Here is a 21,333-nt window from a genome sequence, read left to right as displayed (position 1 = left end):
CACTTACCAGCCACATTACATCTCTCTCTGTCTCTCTCTCTCTCTCTCTCTGTCTCTCTCTCTCAAGTCTCAACTCCCCTCCATCCCCAACCCTAATCAAATTTGGGTATGAAAATTATAGAACAATATATGCATTTATATTATTTATTACTGTAAACCAGAACACGTGCCTTAATTAGCAGTTCTGTTATTCGGTTAAGATAGTTTAGTCTTGTAATTAGTTTGTTAAAGATTCTGTTATGATTTTCTTGCTTTGTAATCTTGTGCAATATAAATAAGATCTTTTGCTAACCATTTCTGGTTAAGCTCTTTTGGCTATCCTCTGTTTCTTTGTGCTCTGCCTTTATTTTCTTTGCTCTGCAATTTTTCTCCAGCCTTGAGCTTCTTCTTGGTATCAGATGCCCTTGACCACCGTCGTTAATGGCTTCCCCGGATAATGCTTCTGCTTCCGATATTCAAAACCCTCATCCCACCCCTGCTACTACAAACCCTATCCCTGCTACTACCAATCAAACCGCACCCCCATGGAACCCTTTCTCTAATTCGCTTTCAGCCTCTCTCACCATCAAACTTGACAGAATAAATTTCCTTGCTTGGAAATCTCAGGTGGTACCAACTGTAATAGGCCATGACCTCGACGATATTTTGTTTGCTGGTATTTCCCCTCCTTAGACTTTGGTTACCGGAGCTCCAAACCCAGCATATCAGCTGTGGAAACGCCTTGATCAGCTCCTCCTGTCATGGCTCCGATCCTCCATGACTGAAGGAGTCCTTGGATCTGTTGCTCAATTCACCAGCTCCTATTCTGTGTGGAGATCTTTGGAACAACGTTTTTCCAGTCAATCTAGAGCTCGTTTGTTGCAACTCAAAGGTCAGTTTTCTAACATTCATAAAGGATCTTTATCCATTTCTGACTATGTTGATAAAGTGCAGACCATCACCGATTCTCTTGGCCTTGCTGGTTCAACTGTTGATGAACAAGATATAATCTTGCAACTTCTTAATGGATTGGGCCTGGATTATGACTCGGTTGTTTCTGGCATCACTTCAAGAAGTGATCAACTATGTCTTGAGGAGATTCAAGCTCTACTTCCTGCCCATGAAAGTCGGCTTGAACATCATAATTCTTTAACCGATCTCACTCTCAAAATGCAAGCTAATCTTGCATATAACAACTCAAGATCTGGTTCTTCACGATCTTATCAACCACCTGGCCGTGGTTCTACTACTGATCAATCAACCCGTGTGCAAGGCAGAGGCCGTGGCTCTTTTCCTCCCTCTCGTCTTATCTGTCAAGTTTGTTTAAAATCTGGGCATACGGCAGCTGTGTGCCACTATAGATTCGATAAAAATTGGGTTACTCCCAAGATTCCAGCATCTAATCCTCGTGCCTTTCTTGCTGAACATGAATCGGAATGTGATCCCCTCACTTCATCCACCACCATTCTGCCTGACTTTGGTGATGATTCCATCTGGTTTGCTGATACGGGAGCCACGGATCATGTTACTTCTTCTCTTAGCACCATGGATTCTGCTATTCCCTACTCTGGCCAAGACACTCTAGCTATTGGAGATGGTAAGAGACTTCTCATTTCTCATATTGGTTCAGCTTCTTTGCCATCATCTAATAACTGTCCTTTAAACTTACAATCTGTTATTCAAGTCCCCTCCATTACTAAAAATCTTGTGAGTGTCTCTAAACTAACTGCAGACAACAATGTTTTTCTTGAATTTCACAAACATTGGTGCTTTGTAAAGGACAAGGATACTGGCCAGGTTCTACTTCGAGGGAAGGTTAGAGATGGACTTTACATGCTTGGAGATGAATCTACTTCAAAACCCAAAAAGGCCTTGCTGTGTGAACTTTTTTCACTTTCCAATTCTCCCAATTTACATTCTGATGTAAAAACCTCATGTAATTCTGATGACAATAATAATAAGTCTCCACATTCATCTTATATGTTTAGCAATCCATCTCTTTTTCATTCTGCAGTTAGCAAAAATATTAATACTTGGCATTGCAAACTTGGTCATCCCAATGCCTAAGACTTGAGCAAATTATTACATCACCTTCCTCACAATGGCACACTTAAAGATCTTAATTTCTGTAATGCTTGTCAACAAGGCAAAAGCCACTCTCTTCCCTTTCCTCTATCCCATACCCGTGCCACCCAACCTCTTGCTTTAATTCATACTGACTTGTGGGGACCCTCTCATGTTCTTTCAAAAGATGGATACAAGTATTATGTTCACTTCTTGGATGATTATAGCAAGTACACATGGATATTTCCTTTAACTCTCAAAGGTCAAGCCTTTGAAGTTTTCATTAAGTGGAAAGCTTTAGTTGAAAAGCAGTTCAATCTTCCAATCAAAGCTGTTCAAGCAGACTGGGGTGGTGAGTATAAGCCATTCAAAAGATTTTTACTTGATCAAGGAATTCACTTTCAAAGCTCTTGTCCTCATACTCATGAGCAAAATGGCCGTGCTGAGAGGAAACATCGTCATATCAATGAAACCGGCCTTACTTTATTGGCCAATGCTGGTCTTGATTTGTCATATTGGTGGCATGCATTCAGTTCAGCCGTTTTCACAATTAATAGGCTTCCAACAAGAGTTTTGAATTTTGCTACTCCTTATGAGACTCTATTTCACAGCAAGCCGGATTACAACATTCTAAAGCTTTTTGGGTGTGCTTGCTTTCCACACCTTAGGCCCTACAATAAACACAAGCTTGATTTCAGAACTCAGCAATGCATTTTCCTAGGGTATTCTTCTCATCATAAAGGATATCTCTGTGAAAATACTGAAGGGAGAATATATATTGCTAGAAACGTGGTGTTTAATGAGGATTTCTATCCTCAAAAAGTTGCCTCTGCCTACACTTCAGCAACACACTCGCAGGTATTATCCCCCACCCATACACCTTTTTCTTGCAATTTTTCATTTTGTCCTCAAGCACCTACATGTACTAACAATTCCTTTACCACTGGTCCATCTGTTGCTATTGAGGACATACCTGCTGGTCTTGTTAATGATGTGTCACAATCCATGCCTGCTGCCACTGTTGCTGGTCCAACTGTTGCCACTGAGAACCATACTGCTGCCTCTTTATCTGGTGTGAACTATGCTGAAAATGACAGGTCACAGCGTGCTCCTGCTGCTGCACTACCTGCTCTTGGTGCTATTGTTTCTCCACAAAATAATATTCATACAAGTGGTCCTTCTACACATGACCCACCACATTCTGAACCACCTGCCATCACTGTTCCATTACCCGAAATAACTCATCCTATTGTCCCTCTCAATGAGTCAAACCAGATACATATAACTCCACCAGATTTACCAATACATCCATCTCTCCCTCTTTCCAACTCATCTCAATCACTCCCATCTATTCCTAATCGAAACACAACACCCAGAATCCACCCAATGACCACCAGATCCCAAAGTGGCATTTATAAACCCAAAGCCTATTTAGCCACCAAACACCCTCTTCCTGAGTCATTACTACCCAAAGAACCCAAGTCCTTGAAAGATGCTCTTCAACACCCTCATTGGTTTGCTTCAATGAATGTTGAGTTTACTGCCTTAAAGAAACAAGGGACATGGACACTTGTTCCTTATGAACCTCATATGAATGCTATTACAAACAAGTGGGTTCATCGGGTCAAACTCAACAGGGATGGCTCCTTAGATCGATATAAATCTCGCTTGGTAGCCAAGGGATTTCTTCAAACTCATGGCATTGACTATGAGGACACTTTCAGCCCCGTGGTTAAACCTGCAACTGTTAGAATTGTGCTAAGTATTGCTGTTACTCACCAATGGCCGGTCAAGCAACTTGATGTGAGTAATGCTTTTCTTAATGGCACTCTCCAAGAGACTGTTTACATGCAACAACCTCCAGGGTTTGTTGACAAAGACAAACCACAACATGTGTGTCTCTTACATAAAACCATTTATGGGCTTAAGCAAGCACCAAGGGCATGGAATGACAAGCTGAAACAAACACTTTACCAATGGGGTTTCCATGCATCCAAATCAGATACATCCTTATTCATCCATGGTTCTCATGACAACCTTGTTTATCTTCTAGTCTATGTGGATGACATTTTAATAACTGGTCCTAATTCTTCTCTTATTGACTCTATCATCACTAATCTCAACACTGCTTTCTCTCTTAAAGATTTAGGACCTGTCCACTATTTTCTTGGTGTGGAGATTTACAGGGATGCTACCTCCATGTATCTCAGTCAAAGCAAATACATAGCTGATTTATTAACCAAGCTACATATGGACGGAGCTAAATCTTGTCCCAATCCAGCTAGCTCTACCACGAAACTCAGCTTGCATGATGGAGATCCGTTTAGTGATATTACTCTCTATAGGAGTACCCTTGGGGCTCTACAATATCTTAGTCTCATTCGGCCTGATGTAGCCTTCATAATCAACAAATTGAGTCAATTTATACATGCACCTACCATCACTCATTGGGAAGCATGCAAGCGCTTACTTCGTTATCTCAAAGGGACTATTTCATACGGGTTAAAGCTTCAAGTTTCTAACCATTTCACTCTTCATGGATATAGTGATGCTGATTGGGCTAGTTGTGTGGATGATAGAAGATCAACGGGGGGGTATGACATGTTTCTTGGTGAAAATTTGGTCTCGTGGTCAGCCAAGAAACAGCAAGTGGTGGCTCGGTCTAGTACTGAAAGCGAGTTTCGCGCTTTGGCTAATGCAGCAGCTGAGATTAAATGGATCACTCATCTTCTATCCGAACTTCAAGTTCCATTGTCCCAACCTCCTGTTCCGTGGGTCGACAATCAGGGTGCAACAACCTTGGCTGCCAATCCCGTTTTTCATGCTCGATGCAAACACATCGAGATTGATTTGCATTTTGTTCGTGATCTTATTCTTACAAAGCAGCTGGCAGTTCGATTTGTTCCTTCTCTTGATCAAACTGCATATATTCTTACTAAATCTTTAACTACAGATCGCTACAACTATCTCAAAGGCAAACTACATATGGCAATGTCGCCATTCCGTTTGAGGGGGGATGTAAACCAGAACACGTGCCTTAATTAGCAGTTCTGTTATTCGGTTAAGATAGTTTAGTCTTGTAATTAGTTTGTTAAAGATTCTGTTATGATTTTCTTGCTTTCTAATCTTGTGCAATATAAATAAGATCTTTTGCTAACCATTTCTGGTTAAGCTCTTTTGGCTATCCTCTGTTTCTTTGTGCTCTGCCTTTATTTTCTTTGCTCTGCAATTTTTCTCCAGCCTTGAGCTTCTTCTATTACTTACTACGACTTGACTTTAATTTCATTTTATTTTGCTTATTTATATATAATTAAATATTCCCTTCAATCCAATTTAAGGTTTGATTGCTTGTTTGCTCTGTTTTAGGTCGTTGTGACTGTATATGTCTTTTCATTTGGCTAATCCTTTCTTTCTCACCTTTGAACTCCTTTCATTTTTTGTAATTGTTCCTTCTGATCATGGAAAATTGGTGAACGAATGTGATGTTTCATTTGTGCTCTGAATTATGTATTTATATTGTTAAGATTCTTTTTGTAAAGATAACATTTGACTTGAACCAGAAAAATATTTTAATGGTGTTTGAATCTTCTCTATTTTTGTGTTACATAACATTTATTTATGCTTTGTTCTGACTTCTGACTTCTTTATTAGTATTCCTCATTGGGGTTCTTAGTTATTTTAATCTTGGATTATAGCTCTAAAGTAACAGTTACTCAATTCTGACTTTCTTTTTTATCTCAGTAGTCATTAAGTTTATGAAGCTTGGATCTAGTTCATCAGTTACATCACTTCCTCCCGATACTCTCCATTAGAAATTAGTTCAACATAATTGCTTCTTTGGGTTTATGCAAATAGAATAACAATAACTACAATCACTTATGAATAAAAAAAAAACTCATTTAATCAAAAGAAAGGGTCCTGAAAAATTAACAGAAACTCACATATTGTTCCACACAAAAACTGCATACTAAACCTATTAAGGCATTGAACAAATAAAACTATACCAATTGCAGTAAGTATACCCAGAAAACAGGGCAAACACAGATCTAAAAAAAAATCTATAATCCTCTTCACCACTAAATCCATAAAATTGGTTCCATCATCACTGAAGCATGCATATCAATCCAAGTTTCTGTCCACATGTGTCTTTTGAGGTTGTCTATAATTTGGATTGGTTTTTTCACTTTGAGGAAACTTGTGTACTCATGTTAACAGTAACCAAATTCTATAGTTTGTGGAAAGTTAATTATGCTCTATTGTATATAAATTAACTCCATCTTTTTTCTTTTGTCAAGTTTACATTACAAAATTTTATTTGTTAATTTTCATTGAGTAGTTGTGGCTGAGAAACAATTTAAATATTCTGAAAAGCCTCGTACATGGAATTTAATATATGTTTACCTTTCTAGAGCAATATAATCTATAATATGGGAAGTCCGATGTTGTTTCAAGTCATCTTCATCGTCAAATTTCAAAGAACATAAGCTGCATTGGAGGTTAAGTGTTGGGTGGACACCATTGTCGTTATGGTTACCTTGATTAACTTATTCCATTTTACACTGATTCAAGGGCCAAAAAAAGAAAACACAACACTTAAACTAATAATTAAAGATCACAATTATACAAACTTTTAAATGTCAATACACAAAGAAGGTAATACCAGAAAATTAAATTGTATGTATTGATCTGCAGAGCAGAGCCGAGCCTGTAAAAGAAATCAAGAAAAAACTATCATGCATATTAGTCCCAATCGAACTGAAGAATAATATTAACAAAACTTTAAATGGATAGGGAGAATCGTCAATAACTAAAGAAATAAAGAAGAATCAATTAATGTTCATTAAAGAAAATCTCAGAGTGATTAGAGTAAATCTTATCTCTAGTGACTATTCAACCAAAAAAAAAAAAAAAGAAACCGATCAAAGTAGAGTCAAAAAAAGGAACCACCGAAAATCCAAAAAAAATTGATCCAAGAGCCAAAAGTCAAAAAATGCCACTTGTGATTCGGAGATAGTGAGCGAAAAAAAAAGAGAGCCACCAAAAATTCAAAAATACCAATCCAAAAAGTAGAGCAAAAGAACCACTTGTGATCAGGGATATCGAGCTAAAAAAGAGCCGCTTATGATCGAGTTGTCCAAGGTGGTGAGCATATAAAATAGCTACCATCTTGAGGGGATGTAAGAGAGTCCCACATTGCTAATGTGTGGAAACATAATAGAATGTAACTTGAAATAAATGTATCACGACATACCTACTAGATTGGAATTTAACCTCTTCCGTTTGATTGTTCAAGTCCAAAAGCCAGAGTAGTAAATCTTAATCAAGATAAAACCCTAAATGGATAGGGAGAATCTTCAATAACTAAAAATTACAAGAAATAAAGAAGAATCAATTAATGTTCATTAAAGAAAATCTCATAAATGTAACTTGACGTAAATGTATCACGACATACCTACTAGATTGGAATTCAACCTCTTTTGTTTGATTGTTCAAGTCCAAAAGCCAGAGTAGTAAATCTTCGCGGAGAATGATACTCAAGAATAAACGCGCCAATAATTTTACTAACATCACTACTAAGACAGACAACGGTTTAAAAGCAAATAAACTTATATGAGCTCATTTCGAGTATTAACCAAATTAAATGCCTAATTTTATATAATTATAAATTAATTTTATTTTTAGATTAGAATTCATAAAATAATTAAAAAAAAATGATTAATACATGTTTATTATGAAAGAAATTAAATTGTAAATATATATATGTATTTTTAAAATTACTCTGATATATTTTATGTTGGTTTTTATGCCTTAAATAAAACTCTTTACAATCTGATTAGTAATCAATATAAGAAATTTGAAGTGATTAATGTTTGCATGAATTTTACATGCTAATAGTTTAATATGTTTATTACATTCACACACACAAAATCAGTTAAATCCAGATCATATGTTTATTCACAATTACAGTATCATCAACACAGTGGAATGTGATTGTGATCATATGAATCAAAAGACTAAGTCCCTGTTTCATGTGTTTTGGATTTATACTAATGTGATAATCAGCGATGATGTATACTTACACTTGGAGTAAGTGTTATGTTCTTTCCAGGACATTAGTAAAGTATATTAGTTTCGAATGTATGGAGTATACATTGGACTAGACCGATATTGCAACTTAGTTAAGATATTATAAACTTACCGTTATATCTTTCCAAGTCAATATCAGTAGTTGATCTTAAGATTAAAAGAATCTAAATCTTGATATGCTTAGGCTCAACTCAGGAGTATTCATGTTCTTTGATTTATTAGTTAAGCATACTTTTGGGTCAGGGTGATACGTATATTTTGGGAACATGATAGTATGATTGAGTGGGAGTGCTAAACATAAATATGAAATCTATAGCTTCTACTGGTGTATAGAAGTCAAGTGATGATTCCCTTCGAGCTTAGCAAATAGAAATAAATGGATGAGCTCTTGTTTAACTGACTAATTATTAGAACACTAAACACCATTTACAGGTAGCTAAGTGTTTTAAGGGGCAAAATACATTGAGGGGTGAGAACGGTAAAATTATCCCATCTCGATGTAAATCATCTATATAGAGGATCTTTGATCACAATAAGATTATAACAATGGTTAAATGAGATAGCATATCTATATCGTTAAACATATAATATGCTCTATATAAGTCTGAGAGTGCAATTCTAATTTCTAAGAGTGGATTCAACGAAGAATTAATAAGTAGGAATTTACTTGGTAAATTCGGTTCACTTATTGGAAGCTCCGCATATAGATCCATGGTCCCCATTCTAGTCGAGAACATACTGCTTGTAAGACTCAATAATTGATTCGTGATTAGTCAATTATAATTCTAAAGTTAGACTATGTCTAATTTGTGAATTTTCACTAAGCAGGGGCGAAATTGTAAAGAAAAGAGATTCTAGGTTTATTTATTTATTAATGGACTTTATATGTCTAGTTAATAATTAAATTAAATGACAATATTATTTAATAATCTATTTTAGTTATTAAATAATTAGTTTTGGCATTTAAAATGTTAGAATTGGAAAATTGGCGTTTTTGAGAAAATAGAAATAAAATTTGTTAAAACTGTAAAATCAAGTGGGACCCATTACTTACACCTTGGCCGGCCACTTATTGTGGAATTTTAAATTGATATTTTCATTATTTTAATGCCAAATAATTCCTAACCTAAACCTAGTAGTTGCCTATAAATAGAAAGTGATGGCTCAGTCAAAACACAAGTTTTCAATAACCTTTTCTGTCAGAAATTTCTCTCTTCAGAAAAACTGAGCCTTCCCCTTTTCTATACCTTGGCCGAAACCCTCTTCTCTTTTCCTCTTCCTAAATTTCGACCCTAGTGAGAGAGTAAGTGCCCACACACAGCAAGTAGTCACTCAATCATAGATTGGAAGACTCTGAAGGATCAAACTCAAAGAGAAGGACATTCGGGCTCAGATCTTGATAATACTCTGCGACAGAAAGGATACAAGGGTTAGAGATCTGAGTGGAAGGAGACATTAATTCCGCTGCATCAATGTAAGGTTTTCTTAACTTTATATGTGTTTATTTTATCGTTTTAGAAAGTTCATATTTAGGGTGTTAAACAACATACTTGTGAGTAGATCTAAGATCCTGGTAAAATAATATCCAACATTTTAATATTTCTTAATTTCTGAATGTCTAAGCCTAAAATATAGTATTTATGAAACAAAAGAAAAATAAAGGAAAGTGATATAATATAGTATTCATACTGCTTTTTGGGTCCTAAGTCATCCTACCATGCTCTATGAAGTTGTCTGTCTCTGAAGTTGTGATATGGTTTGCTAGGTGATTATCCATAATCTTCTTCAGTACCTGTTTTGGATTACATGCATGCCTATTACTACTATGTTTGAAAAGCTGGTTAATGAGAAGGTAGAATTAATAGTCTTTTGTTTATTTGGTGGTTGGCTTTCTTGAGAATCATTTCAACAATGCTAAATTATCATGGACTTGGTCTGGTTGCTTTCCTCATGTCGTCGTTGAAGCTTTGAGTATTTTTTCAAGAATGAAGCTAGCGGTTCGCCTTGGTACAATTTTGTGGTTATGGAATCAGATTCTAATGGTGTTATTAAGTCTATTCATCATCTTACCTAGATTGTATTGTTGGAGATATACTTGCTTTCTGTTACAATTTTTCTACTCTCTTTCTTGTATTGTGCTAGGGTTGTCAACAGTGTTGCTCACTCGTCGGCAAAGTTAACCCTTTCTATGTTGGTGGCATAGTTACCCTGCTTATTTGCAAAAAGAATTTTATAAATTAATGACATTTCCTCACACTCTTTTCCATCTTAAGAGTTTTTCTACTGGACTTACTCTTAAGGTAGGTTTTAATGAGATTATTTTTCTAAAAAAAAATAACAAAATAACATTCTATAAGCGCCTTGTTATTGTCGAAAATGCTAGCACAACTCAATTTGTAAGAATTTCTTCACAAAATAATAATAATAATAATATTTTGTCATTTCGTATTTTTTTTTATAATTAGTGCGACAAATAAATTAAGAAATGTTCCAAATATAATTTTTATTTTAGAGTTGTGTTTACCTTTTTTTTAAGCAAAGGAGGCTAATTTTTTATTTTAACAATCACCACACTGTAGAGCAGAAACTTAGGGGGTGATTGGTTCAGTATTTGAAAACTGTATTTTTAAAAATTGTGATTCTGAAATGAAAATATGAAAATTGTGACTGAAAATATGTTTATGAAAATATGATTGGTTCAGCATTTGTAAACTGTTTTTAAATTTTTTAAATTTTAAATCTGTGATTGGTACAGAATTTGAAAATATAACAGTATCAGAATATGTTAGGGTCGTTCATCAAATCGCTCAAACCGCTTGCACCACACCACACCGCAAAAAAATGCAGTTTGAAATTCTTTACGGTGCGGTCGCGGTTTAAATTTTTCCTAAACTGCGCGGTGCGGTGCGGTTTGCGGTTTGCGGTTTTGAATTGTTAATATGCAGTTCAAACCGCACCGCATATTATAAAAATACCAATTTTTATATTTATTTAGGTCCAATATGTGAAGGCCCAACCTATGCCCACTAATTATTGTATTGTTAAAACTTGAAACTTTTTTTTATATATTCATTTTCAAGCCTTATGGTATTTTTGACAAGTCTTGCTCAAGCTTTGTTGTATTTGTGATAATTTAATTATTTAGTGATAGTCCAAACCGCAAAAACTGCATCGCACCGCACCATTTTTTGCGGTGCGGGTTTTGCGGTTTTTTAGTTTCGCGGTGCGGAAAACCGCATGTGCAGGTTGGTTTGAAAAAATAGTCGAAAACTGCACCACCCGCACCGCGAACACCCCTAGAATATGTGATTGGTTTAACTGAATTTGAAAACAGTTTAATTTGAAAGCAACAAACTCACACAATGCTTTCAGGTACCTTTTGTCATCTAGATCTGGAAGACCATCTAAAATGTTTTTACAATCTTCTATATTAATCGAACCAGTGATATTGTTAGCTTCTTCGTTAATTCTCTTTTCCCTTTAATCAATATACTTACGCATACTCTCACTTCGTACTAGTGATGCCTCAGTTTTAGCAGCAATACTTTTTGCAAGTTGCTCCATCACATGTTCCATAGCAGAGTTAGCCCCTTTGTTCTTTTTCTCCTTTGGCCTGGGTGCATCAGGTGGAGCAGAAGTAGCTCGACGACGTATACCAATAACTTCTTCTTCCTCTCCAAAATTTTTACCATCACATTCAATACCAAACATCAACATCAATATGTGCTCCAATACCAATAAAGTGACGCTCTTGCTGGCATTCCTCAACTGAAGTAGGCGGAGGTTGAGTGGAGGCGTAACTCATCCCACCAGTGGCTGTTGTGTTATTAAATATTTCTCCAAGCATATCATAATGTGGCAATCCCTTTTTTCGATATCTCTTTGCATTTGGATATTTCTACAAAATCCAAAACAACACAACATTAGTATTAGTATATAAAATGAATTTAAAAATACAGATAATCAACAACACCATTATAATATAAGTTTAATACCTTTAGATAAGCATCCCAAACTTCATCAGTTGCTGTAACAGTACAAGTTTTAGGTTCCCATCTCATTCCAGTATGTAGCAAAAGATGAGAATATTCTTGATGTGCCTTTCTCAATCGATTGAATTTTGATTTCAATTTATCTATTTTATACCTCTTTCCAAATTTGTTAAATATGCAATTCTCTATCTTTAGCCATCTTTTTTTGTCCAAGGTTGTTGTTTGTAATTTTTTTTTGGCCTCTTCATACAAAAGGCCAATACAATATGATTCAATAGACTCGAGCCAAGAAGCATGATCCTCAATGTGTCTGAATTCTTTGTATCCATCTAATCAAATTAACATTGAGCCACTAATAATACTCATAAAGTTCTATAAACATGCTACGAAGTCATATTATTTCAATAAATATTTAAATTTAAACATGAAAACAACAAAAGTATAATATGTATGCATAAAGTTTAATTTGGATAAACAATAATGTTGAGAGTGTCCAAAAAAAGGACACTAAAATTTATTCAAGCAAAAAGCAAAAATATCCAAGTTTCCTAATTAATCATGTTAATTTTAATTTTACAAAAACTTAGTTGGATCACTTAGATCCAAATAGGGCAACTTGAAACCCCCCAAAAGATGTCTAAACCTCACCCACTTTCATATCCCCCTCTAAACTATAATGAAGAGAGAGAGAGAGACAAAGCAAAACACAACCAAAAATTTCAAGAAAATGAAGGACAAGCTACCGTGTGTTAGGAAAGAAATCTCACTTTTATAAATTTATAAGTATTGTTACACAGATTTAGCATAATGTTAAAATAGTGGAGCTAAAAAAATTTGTAGAAGAAAGCTAGAAATAGTGGGAAAATGTCCCATAAAGAGTAGTGTGCATGTAGCTAGTAGCTACACTTGTGTTGTGTGTTTACAATAAAATAAATATATATTTATATATATGTTATATAAAAAAAAACATAACGTTGAATTGATACTAACATTTCTCGCATTTTCTACATTATCATCCCACTAAGCAATATATTCCTATACATTCTCTCAACAAATCATTTTCACTTATATATATACTAGATAAATGTTACGTACAATGTACGTATACTTAGTTATATATTTAATTATTTTTTACATAATTTGTATTTTAGTTATATAATTAGTTGTATTTTAATTTATGAATGTTATTAAATAAGCAATACTAAAAACATAAAATTATTTTAAAAAGAAAATTAAATAAAAATGCTATATAAAGTTTTAAGAGAAGCAAATTAGACATGAAATATTAGCAAGATGTATCAAAAACAATAATGTTAAAATTTTATAAAGTTAGAAAACGATTTATAAATTTTTAAAAAAATAAAGAAAAATATTGTTTAAAAATTTAAAAATTTGAGAAAAATAATTCCTAAAGTTTAATGAGGACATAATAATATATATTTTTTTAGTTTTTATGGTCAAATAGTGTTCGTAGTTCACACTTTCATTTTTTTCGGTGTGCTTATAATTGAATTGTTCATTTTCTTTTGTTAATAATTTCAGGGATAGTTTTAACAAATTGATGATGTTTTTATAAAAATAATTTTGAATATTTTTCAAAAACTTATGTTGTAATATAATATAAAATAAGTAACACATATATAATTATAATATTTCATCAATATGTTCTATTATTTTCTTTTCTCTTAGCTAATAATAGAAAGTATTGCACATAATAAACACACTTAATTTAAAAAGAGTTCTAGCTAAAATAATAACAAAATAGAGATCCACCAAACAACAATATTAAAATTTACTTCAAGTCTAATTATACCAATATATAACTCATTGAAGACTATTAGAAGCTCTGGAAAGTACACAAAAAGAAATTTAACATTATAAAGCTAAAAATAATAAACTATGTAGCAGCAATGATAATATACTAACCAAATTTGTTTAGCCAAATACAACCCTAAAATTTAAAAGCATGAGTTAAACAGCATGACGCTAAAACACCACCAATACAATACATAAATAGTAAGAGAAACAACGTAATAAATCTTTACAGTGAGAACTACTGCATATATCTATATATATAGTAAGAAACCACTACCTCCTTTTGTAACACCAATTAAAACTTTTCAAGTGCATCCAAATAATTTGCTGGTATCTCATGTCCCTTTTCTCTCATCTATAAAATTAGACATGTAGATTAATAACACAAAACAAAAACAGATACAAATGTAATGTACACAAAGGTCATTTTACCAAGTGTTTTTCCCTCCTGATGTTCTTCTTCACATTCCTCTCAGCGTCTTCTTCAGCCAGTTTTGTTTGTGACAATAACTTCTTCCCTGATAGAACCAGGTCATGCTATGCACACCCATCTTACATCATTATTCTCATATTAGAAAAGAAAGAAAATAAAAATTATAAAATATAGCTTACCAAACCATCGTCTTGAATAGATTTATTAATGATATTTTTGAAAACCATTTTAAACGCTCTACAACCCTCTGTATGTAAACTTGGCGATTCCAGGTTGAATATGACAATATTATTATTAGTGTGAAAATCATTATCATCTGAGTAGTCAATTAAAATATATAATACATAGAAGAAGACAAGAAATAAAAAGGAGCTAGCATTGGTCGAATCAAATAGTTACATAAATAAACATATACATATGTATATTTAATAGAAATTTAAGAAATGGCTGCCTCATATCGATATGAGAGATTGAGAGAGAGAAGAAAGAAGAATCAAAATATAGGTTTGAGGGAGAAGGTAGAAAAATCGTGAAAAAAGAATCGCAAGAATGTCATCTGTTTTTTTGTGAGATATTATTTGAAAATAATGTATTTAAAAATTAATTAAGAATATTCTGTTATATAATAGAATATTAAATAAATAAAAAATTTCAAAAATTGTAGTTTGTTAGAGAGATATGTAAGTTAATAGTAAATATTATTTAATTTTTTGGTTTAATTATTGGGTTTATTTTCTGAAATTTGAATTTAGCGTAAAAAAATTTCAAAAAGGGTTGTTAGAGAGATATGTGGGTAAGATATTTTTTTAAATTTACAAAAATATGGAAAAATAAATACAAGTTATGATATATATGGCATAAAAACTTAAGTGTACAAAATATGGCATTTATTTCAAAAAAAACTTAAAATATGGGAAAAATTATTACATACAAAGAGAAATGCCATAAAAAACTTTAAAATTGTATTTTTTTAAAAAATAAAATAAAATACTGGAATAAAAAATTGATGTCAACTGAACATTCTTTTTATTATATTTTTTTATAAAAACTGAAATAATATTAAAATAATTTTATTAAGACAATATTTTAATAAACCAATTAATTCTATATAATCAAAAACGAGTTTCTTAATAAAAGAACAAATACAAAAACTAAAACTTATATAAATTTTACATCCTTCTTAGAAGCTCTAAGACTTGACCACCAACCTAGTCACAAGAGTTATTGTCGTGCCAAAAAAGTAGTCGAAATTTGCTAACATTGACGGAAAGTCACTGGAGTTTCTAACGGTGCCAAAAAAAAAGTCGTCAAAATCGGCATCGTTACTGGAAAAAATTATCGAAAAAAATTTCGGAGCTATCGCTGTCACTAGAGTTTGTCAACTTGATGCCAAAGTCGTCACTGGAGTTAGCCATTAGAATCTGTCTCACAGAAACCAATTACATTTATTAGCTAATTACAAATCTGAACAATGAAACCAGTTTTTTAAAACACAAAAAAAAAAAAAAAACACTTAAACTTCAATTACATTTTAAAAAAAAAAACCTACCATTTAAACACGAAAATCAATTATTTAGTATAGCTAACTAAGAAACTGAACATTAATAAGACACCTACAAAAAACCAGTTTTCTATTAAACAAAACCAGTTTCAAAAACTATAAATAATTAACTAAGAAATTGAACAAACATAAAATACCTAAAAAAATAATTTCATGCAAATAAACATATAAAATTATGAAAAGATAAATTGAAAAAAAAAATGAACATACAGAAAAAAGAAATGACAATATACCAAAGATGAATCCTTAAAACTTGGATCAATTTACTTTCTCCTCAAAGTGAACACTTAAAATCTTTAGCAACGACTTCCATTGCATTTATATTGGAGGAATACATTTAATTCGAAAAAAACCACAAAAAATAAATCGAAACCAATTTCATCATACAACAACAATGAATATTATGAAAGCAATAGCAAATAAAAACTAATATCGTCACACAACAACATTGAAGATTATGAAACAAAACATAAATGATATACAATAAAAATAATTTAAACTAGTTTCATCAGTTATGAAAACTTACTTAAAAAAACCAGTTATGAAAATCAATAAAATAATAAGACATGCCACAAAAGAATTTTTAACAAATCTATATAAAATTAAATCATAGAAACCAGCCATATCAAACAACCTATTAAAAATCTAACACATAAAAACTAGTATTGAATCTAGAAACAAAATAATACAAAAAAAATTGAAATAAAAAATATACAATAATATCATAAAATGGAGCAACCCCATTATAGTGAAACCAAATTCGAACATGTGAACATGTGAAACCAGTTTCGACCCTATGAAAAATTATCATAAAATTGAAATGTTAAACAACAAAATTAACAGAAACCAGTTTTACCAAACAACCAAATGAAAAAAGAAAAAATACACAAAAAAAAAAAAATAATACTAATTACAAATATAAGCAAAATAATACACCATGCATAACAAAATACTAATCACAAAATATAATCAAAACCAGTTTCGAACCTAGAAATAAAATCATAAAAAAAGAAAATGAAAATAAAAAATATACAATAATATCATAAAATGGAGCACCTCAAAACATGTAAAACTAGTTTCGAACCTATGAACCCGCTGAAACCAATTTCGAAACTGTGAAACTAGTTTCGAACTTGTTAACCCTATAAAACCAGTTTTGACCATATGAAAAATCATAACAAAAATTTGTGAAACCATAACAAAACTTGTGAACTCGTACAAAACCATAACAAAAATGAAATGAAAAAAAAATCCCAAATCATCAACTAACAATTATTAAAAGTACCAAAAGTCTGACATCATAATGAAGTTGTTTGAATACAAATTACCCCTTTTTTCTTTCCTCACTTCATCAGATTATTTGACAAACCAAACAGAGAACAATAATAAAATCAATTTTTACAACAAATAGTTACATATAACATTGATAAAATTTATAAAAATCAACAAGCATAACAAAAATTTATAGTAAAGTTGTATATCATGATACCACCTTAATTTTGAAAGAAAAATATAATACATTGACAAATCTGATTAAAAAAAAGATTGAAACTAATTTTTAAGAAACACCATTAACATAACACCAAAAATAAAAATATTAAAACCAGTTTGCACAAAAACATATAAGAAGCTAATGTCATCATTAGCTCTCCTAATCAACAGAACCAAATAAGATCAAACGACAATACTTTCCCATTATATAAAGATAGATGTAACAAAGCATGACTACAAATATAATCAAACCGTATAGTAAATTTGATCAAGTACAACAACACATATGTATATAATCCAAACTTAATTTAAAAGATGAAACACTTCGTAAAAATAAAAGAAGTAGAGAGTAATGTTTGCCTTCTAACTATTGTGATTGCTAAATCTGTAAAATCAGTTTCCATCATATAAAAAAATATGATAAATTTAAAATAAAAAATAGTTGAGAATAAGATTAGTTCCTTCTGCTGCCAACATAAGACAAGTGGAGATTGTTTCTTCTCAACATGGAAGCTCATCTTATTACCAAAATTACCAAACACTCATATAGATCTTGACTCTCACAAAAATTATAAAATAATATCCATATAGATCTTCTATTTTTTAAAACGAAAGAAAGAAAAAGATATGCCATTCACCAAACTGATATTGTAATTTTTTAGGCACAAAAATTAAAGCAATACCCATATATAGATCTTTCATTTCTTTAAAAAGAAAGAAAAAAAAATCTGCCATTCAAACAACACAACTAGGGGATGAAGAGTACAAAATGAGCATGGAATCTACAAAATCAATTCGAAAAGAAAGATGAAGCTCACCTCAGAATATGTACGAGTTCGGGACCAAGCGGTTGAGCTCCAATTACGGTGTAGATTTAGATCTCCAACGGCCATGGAATCTATTCGAGTCTTTGGGGTTTTGTTGGTAGAGATCTCATATTTAGGGTCCATTTGAGTCGTCGGTCGCCGAATGTGTGGGTTGCCGCCGCCGGTCGCCGAATGTGTGGGTCGTCGCCGCCGATCGCTGGATGTGTTGCTGGTGAATAGATTTGGGTAAGTAGACTGTTAAGGAGTGAGGAAGTACAATGCTTGAATGGAGGAGAAGAAATAGCTTTCAATTTTGTGTAATAATGTCTCTAAACATTAAATATGGGATTTAAAATTAAGTTTACACATATATGACATAAAAAATACCATAAAACAATTTAAAAATCAAAAGATGCCATAAAAAATGGACAAACATAAAACTGCCATATCTTTCATAAAAAGTTTTAAAATCCCATGTGTAATTTCCTCATAAAAAGATGGTTTAATTTTTTGGGTTTAATTATTGGATTTATTTATTTGTTAACGTTTATGTTAGATAGGAATATTCCATCTTCACTTATTACTATATTTTTTTTTTCAATATATACATATATATTAATCCCTTTATACTATATTTGTTTTAATTAAAAATTACATGTAATTACAAGCTAGTCGTAAATAACTATGTTGTTATCTTACGATTAATCTTTTTGTTTTAGTTGTTGATATTAATATGATTATTTTATAAATCTAATCAATCTAATTTTCCCCAATTTTCAAAATCATTTCTTACTTTTCTTTTCATTTTAAAAATACCTTTTCTTCTATTTTATTTTATATTAAAATGTTCTATTATTTTCTACAAATTATATTGGTTGAATAAAAAAGATTAAGCAGAGAAAGAAAGAACAAAACCCAAAAATGAAAAAAAATAGAAGAAAAGGAAGTGTGTTATACTACCTCTTGCAATAATAAGCTGAAAAATGAAGATAAAATCTATTGTAAAAAAGCTCAATAGCATAATTTTGCAAAGACAAGAAAATTAGAAAATCCCAATCAGACACATTATTTTTCATCATAACACTAACCTTATCTCCATGAACTTTTGTTTCAAAAAGCACACCAAACTCGAATTTATAGATATTTGTTTACTAATCTCTTTTTATATATTGCACCATTTCCATTTACAACAACTTTAGAAAAATTCAAAGCAGCAACCACTTATTCCTGAAGCACCTCATAGGAGTTACTTGCAGCCGTAATTGTCACACCAGGACCTAGTAATTTTTTATTGCCAATTCTCACACTACGACCAAGAATTAATACCACACGCATGGGAGCCATTCATACTTTATAGCTTGTTTCATCAATTGAATATGGTCATTAAAGAAACTAATTGATCTGGGCAGCTCATCTGAAATCTAAACTTTAATAAATACTCGAGCAAATGTAATCCTTGATCTACCTTATAAATCACAGTAGGTTTTTCATTTGTGCTAACAAGAGCACTAATGTGCCGTTTGGTTGGGAGGAATGAAAATATAGGAATGGAAATAGAAATGGGAATTGGAATAGGAATGGAATAGAATAAAATTTAAAATGCATAAAAAAATTGATAAAAAAAATAATTATTTTTTTTTTTTCAAATCTTGCATTGAAATGGTCTTTCATTCCATTTCAAAATAGAATATTTATTCCACTAAAATGGTGGAAAGGCCATTCCATTGGAATGATATTCCAATACTTTAAAATGCAACCAAACAAGGAATAGAATAAAAATGGTTTCCTTTCTATTCCATCTCATTACCTCCAACCAAATGCCACCTAAGGGTATTTCTCCTCCAATACTGAAGCCCCAACCCATTCAATCAAATCCAAATTAGAATTGAGCACACTAAAATTAATCGTACGAAGATCACTACACCAGAGATGTAATAGCACATGTTTCTTGTCACAATGAAGTACTCTCATCTCAAGAATCAAATTAGGAGTTGCTTCGTCATGAAAAGTTGAAAGCTGGCCAATGTGAAGCCATAATGCATTCTAATGATTCTGTCCAAATTCTCTTAATGAAACCTTCAAAACTTGAAATAAGGGATTCACACCAAAAAAAAAAAAATAAATAACCAAGTTTTGCAAAAGAGAAAGATTCAATCTCTACCTCTTCCAAATCAACCTTAGAAATAAGTTGACCGCCATTTTTATCAGCTAATTAAAATCCAATTTTGTGGATGGAATTCTTACCAGGTTCGCTTTGAATCTGCTCCAAGTATAGTATCCTTAGAATTTGCTTGAAAATTCGATTCTTCCACCTCAGAAACCCACGAAGAATAACAGCCTTGTGCCAAGTTTGGAAAAAGTGAAAGCTTAAGCTCATATCTAGAATTACTGTGATATATTTTATGTTAAAAATATTCTCTTAATTTGTGAATGTCTAAACTAAAATATAGTATTTATGAAACAAAAAAAATAAAAAAAACAAGAAAAGTGATAAAAATAAGGAAAATTTACATAATCTCACGCGAGACTACAAAAATAAGAAAATATCGTGTGTTTAAGGATATTTTATCTCATGACTTTTTTTCTTCAAATATTTGTGACCGAATTTTTCTACTAAGTTTTTTTTCTTCTTCTTTTTAGGTGGCTTTGGAGGGTGAAATGACTCCTTAACTGTACTTTTCTATGGCTCTCCATCTTTAACAACTTCATCAAGGGAAAGATTCTTCCTCACTCTCTTGCGATTTTGAAATGTGGAATCCTCTACCACATTAGTATGACTTCAATTGCTAAATACTGTCCTAATGCCTTTTGAGAGTGTATAGGGTGAAAGATTCTGAATGTTTCTGTTGAAAATATTTTACCAGGATTTAGATTTACTACCATGTATGTTTCATTAACATCCTAATATGAATTCTAAAACAATGAAATAAACACATATAAAGTTTAGGAAACCTTACATTGGGTGCAGCGAAATATAATGACTCCTTCCGTTCAGATCTCTAGCCCTTGATTCCTTTCTGTAGCAGAGCATCACCAAGATCTGAACCTGGATCTCTTTCTCTCCTTCTTTGATGCTGATTCTCCTTCTTGTTGATTGGATTCTTC

The 21,333-nt window shown here is 32.2% G+C and overlaps 1 protein-coding gene and 1 long non-coding RNA gene across 2 annotated transcripts; both read right to left on the bottom strand.

The window, feature by feature from the left end:
- Positions 1-10,591: 10,591 nt before the first annotated feature.
- On the bottom strand, positions 10,592-12,780 carry LOC115697226 (L10-interacting MYB domain-containing protein-like). The gene is made up of 3 exons (XM_030624153.2): positions 12,771-12,780; positions 12,126-12,451; positions 10,592-12,028 (listed from the first exon to the last, which is right to left on the bottom strand). The coding sequence occupies exons 1-3, from the start codon at positions 12,778-12,780 to the stop codon at positions 11,828-11,830; spliced, it is 537 nt and encodes a 178-aa protein (XP_030480013.2). The 3' UTR covers positions 10,592-11,827.
- Positions 12,781-15,424: 2,644 nt separating this feature from the next.
- LOC115706657 (uncharacterized) lies at positions 15,425-20,602 on the bottom strand. The gene is made up of 2 exons (XR_004009616.2): positions 18,241-20,602; positions 15,425-15,791 (listed from the first exon to the last, which is right to left on the bottom strand). It is a non-coding gene; the product is annotated as an uncharacterized LOC115706657 (long non-coding RNA).
- Between the last annotated feature and the right edge of the window lie 731 nt (positions 20,603-21,333).

This window comes from Cannabis sativa, chromosome 7 (assembly GCF_029168945.1).
Source record: "Cannabis sativa cultivar Pink pepper isolate KNU-18-1 chromosome 7, ASM2916894v1, whole genome shotgun sequence".
Classification (NCBI taxonomy): Eukaryota; Viridiplantae; Streptophyta; class Magnoliopsida; order Rosales; family Cannabaceae; genus Cannabis; species Cannabis sativa.
The sequence above is the reverse complement of the archived record's forward strand: the minus strand, read 5'-3'. Positions and strand labels throughout refer to the sequence as shown.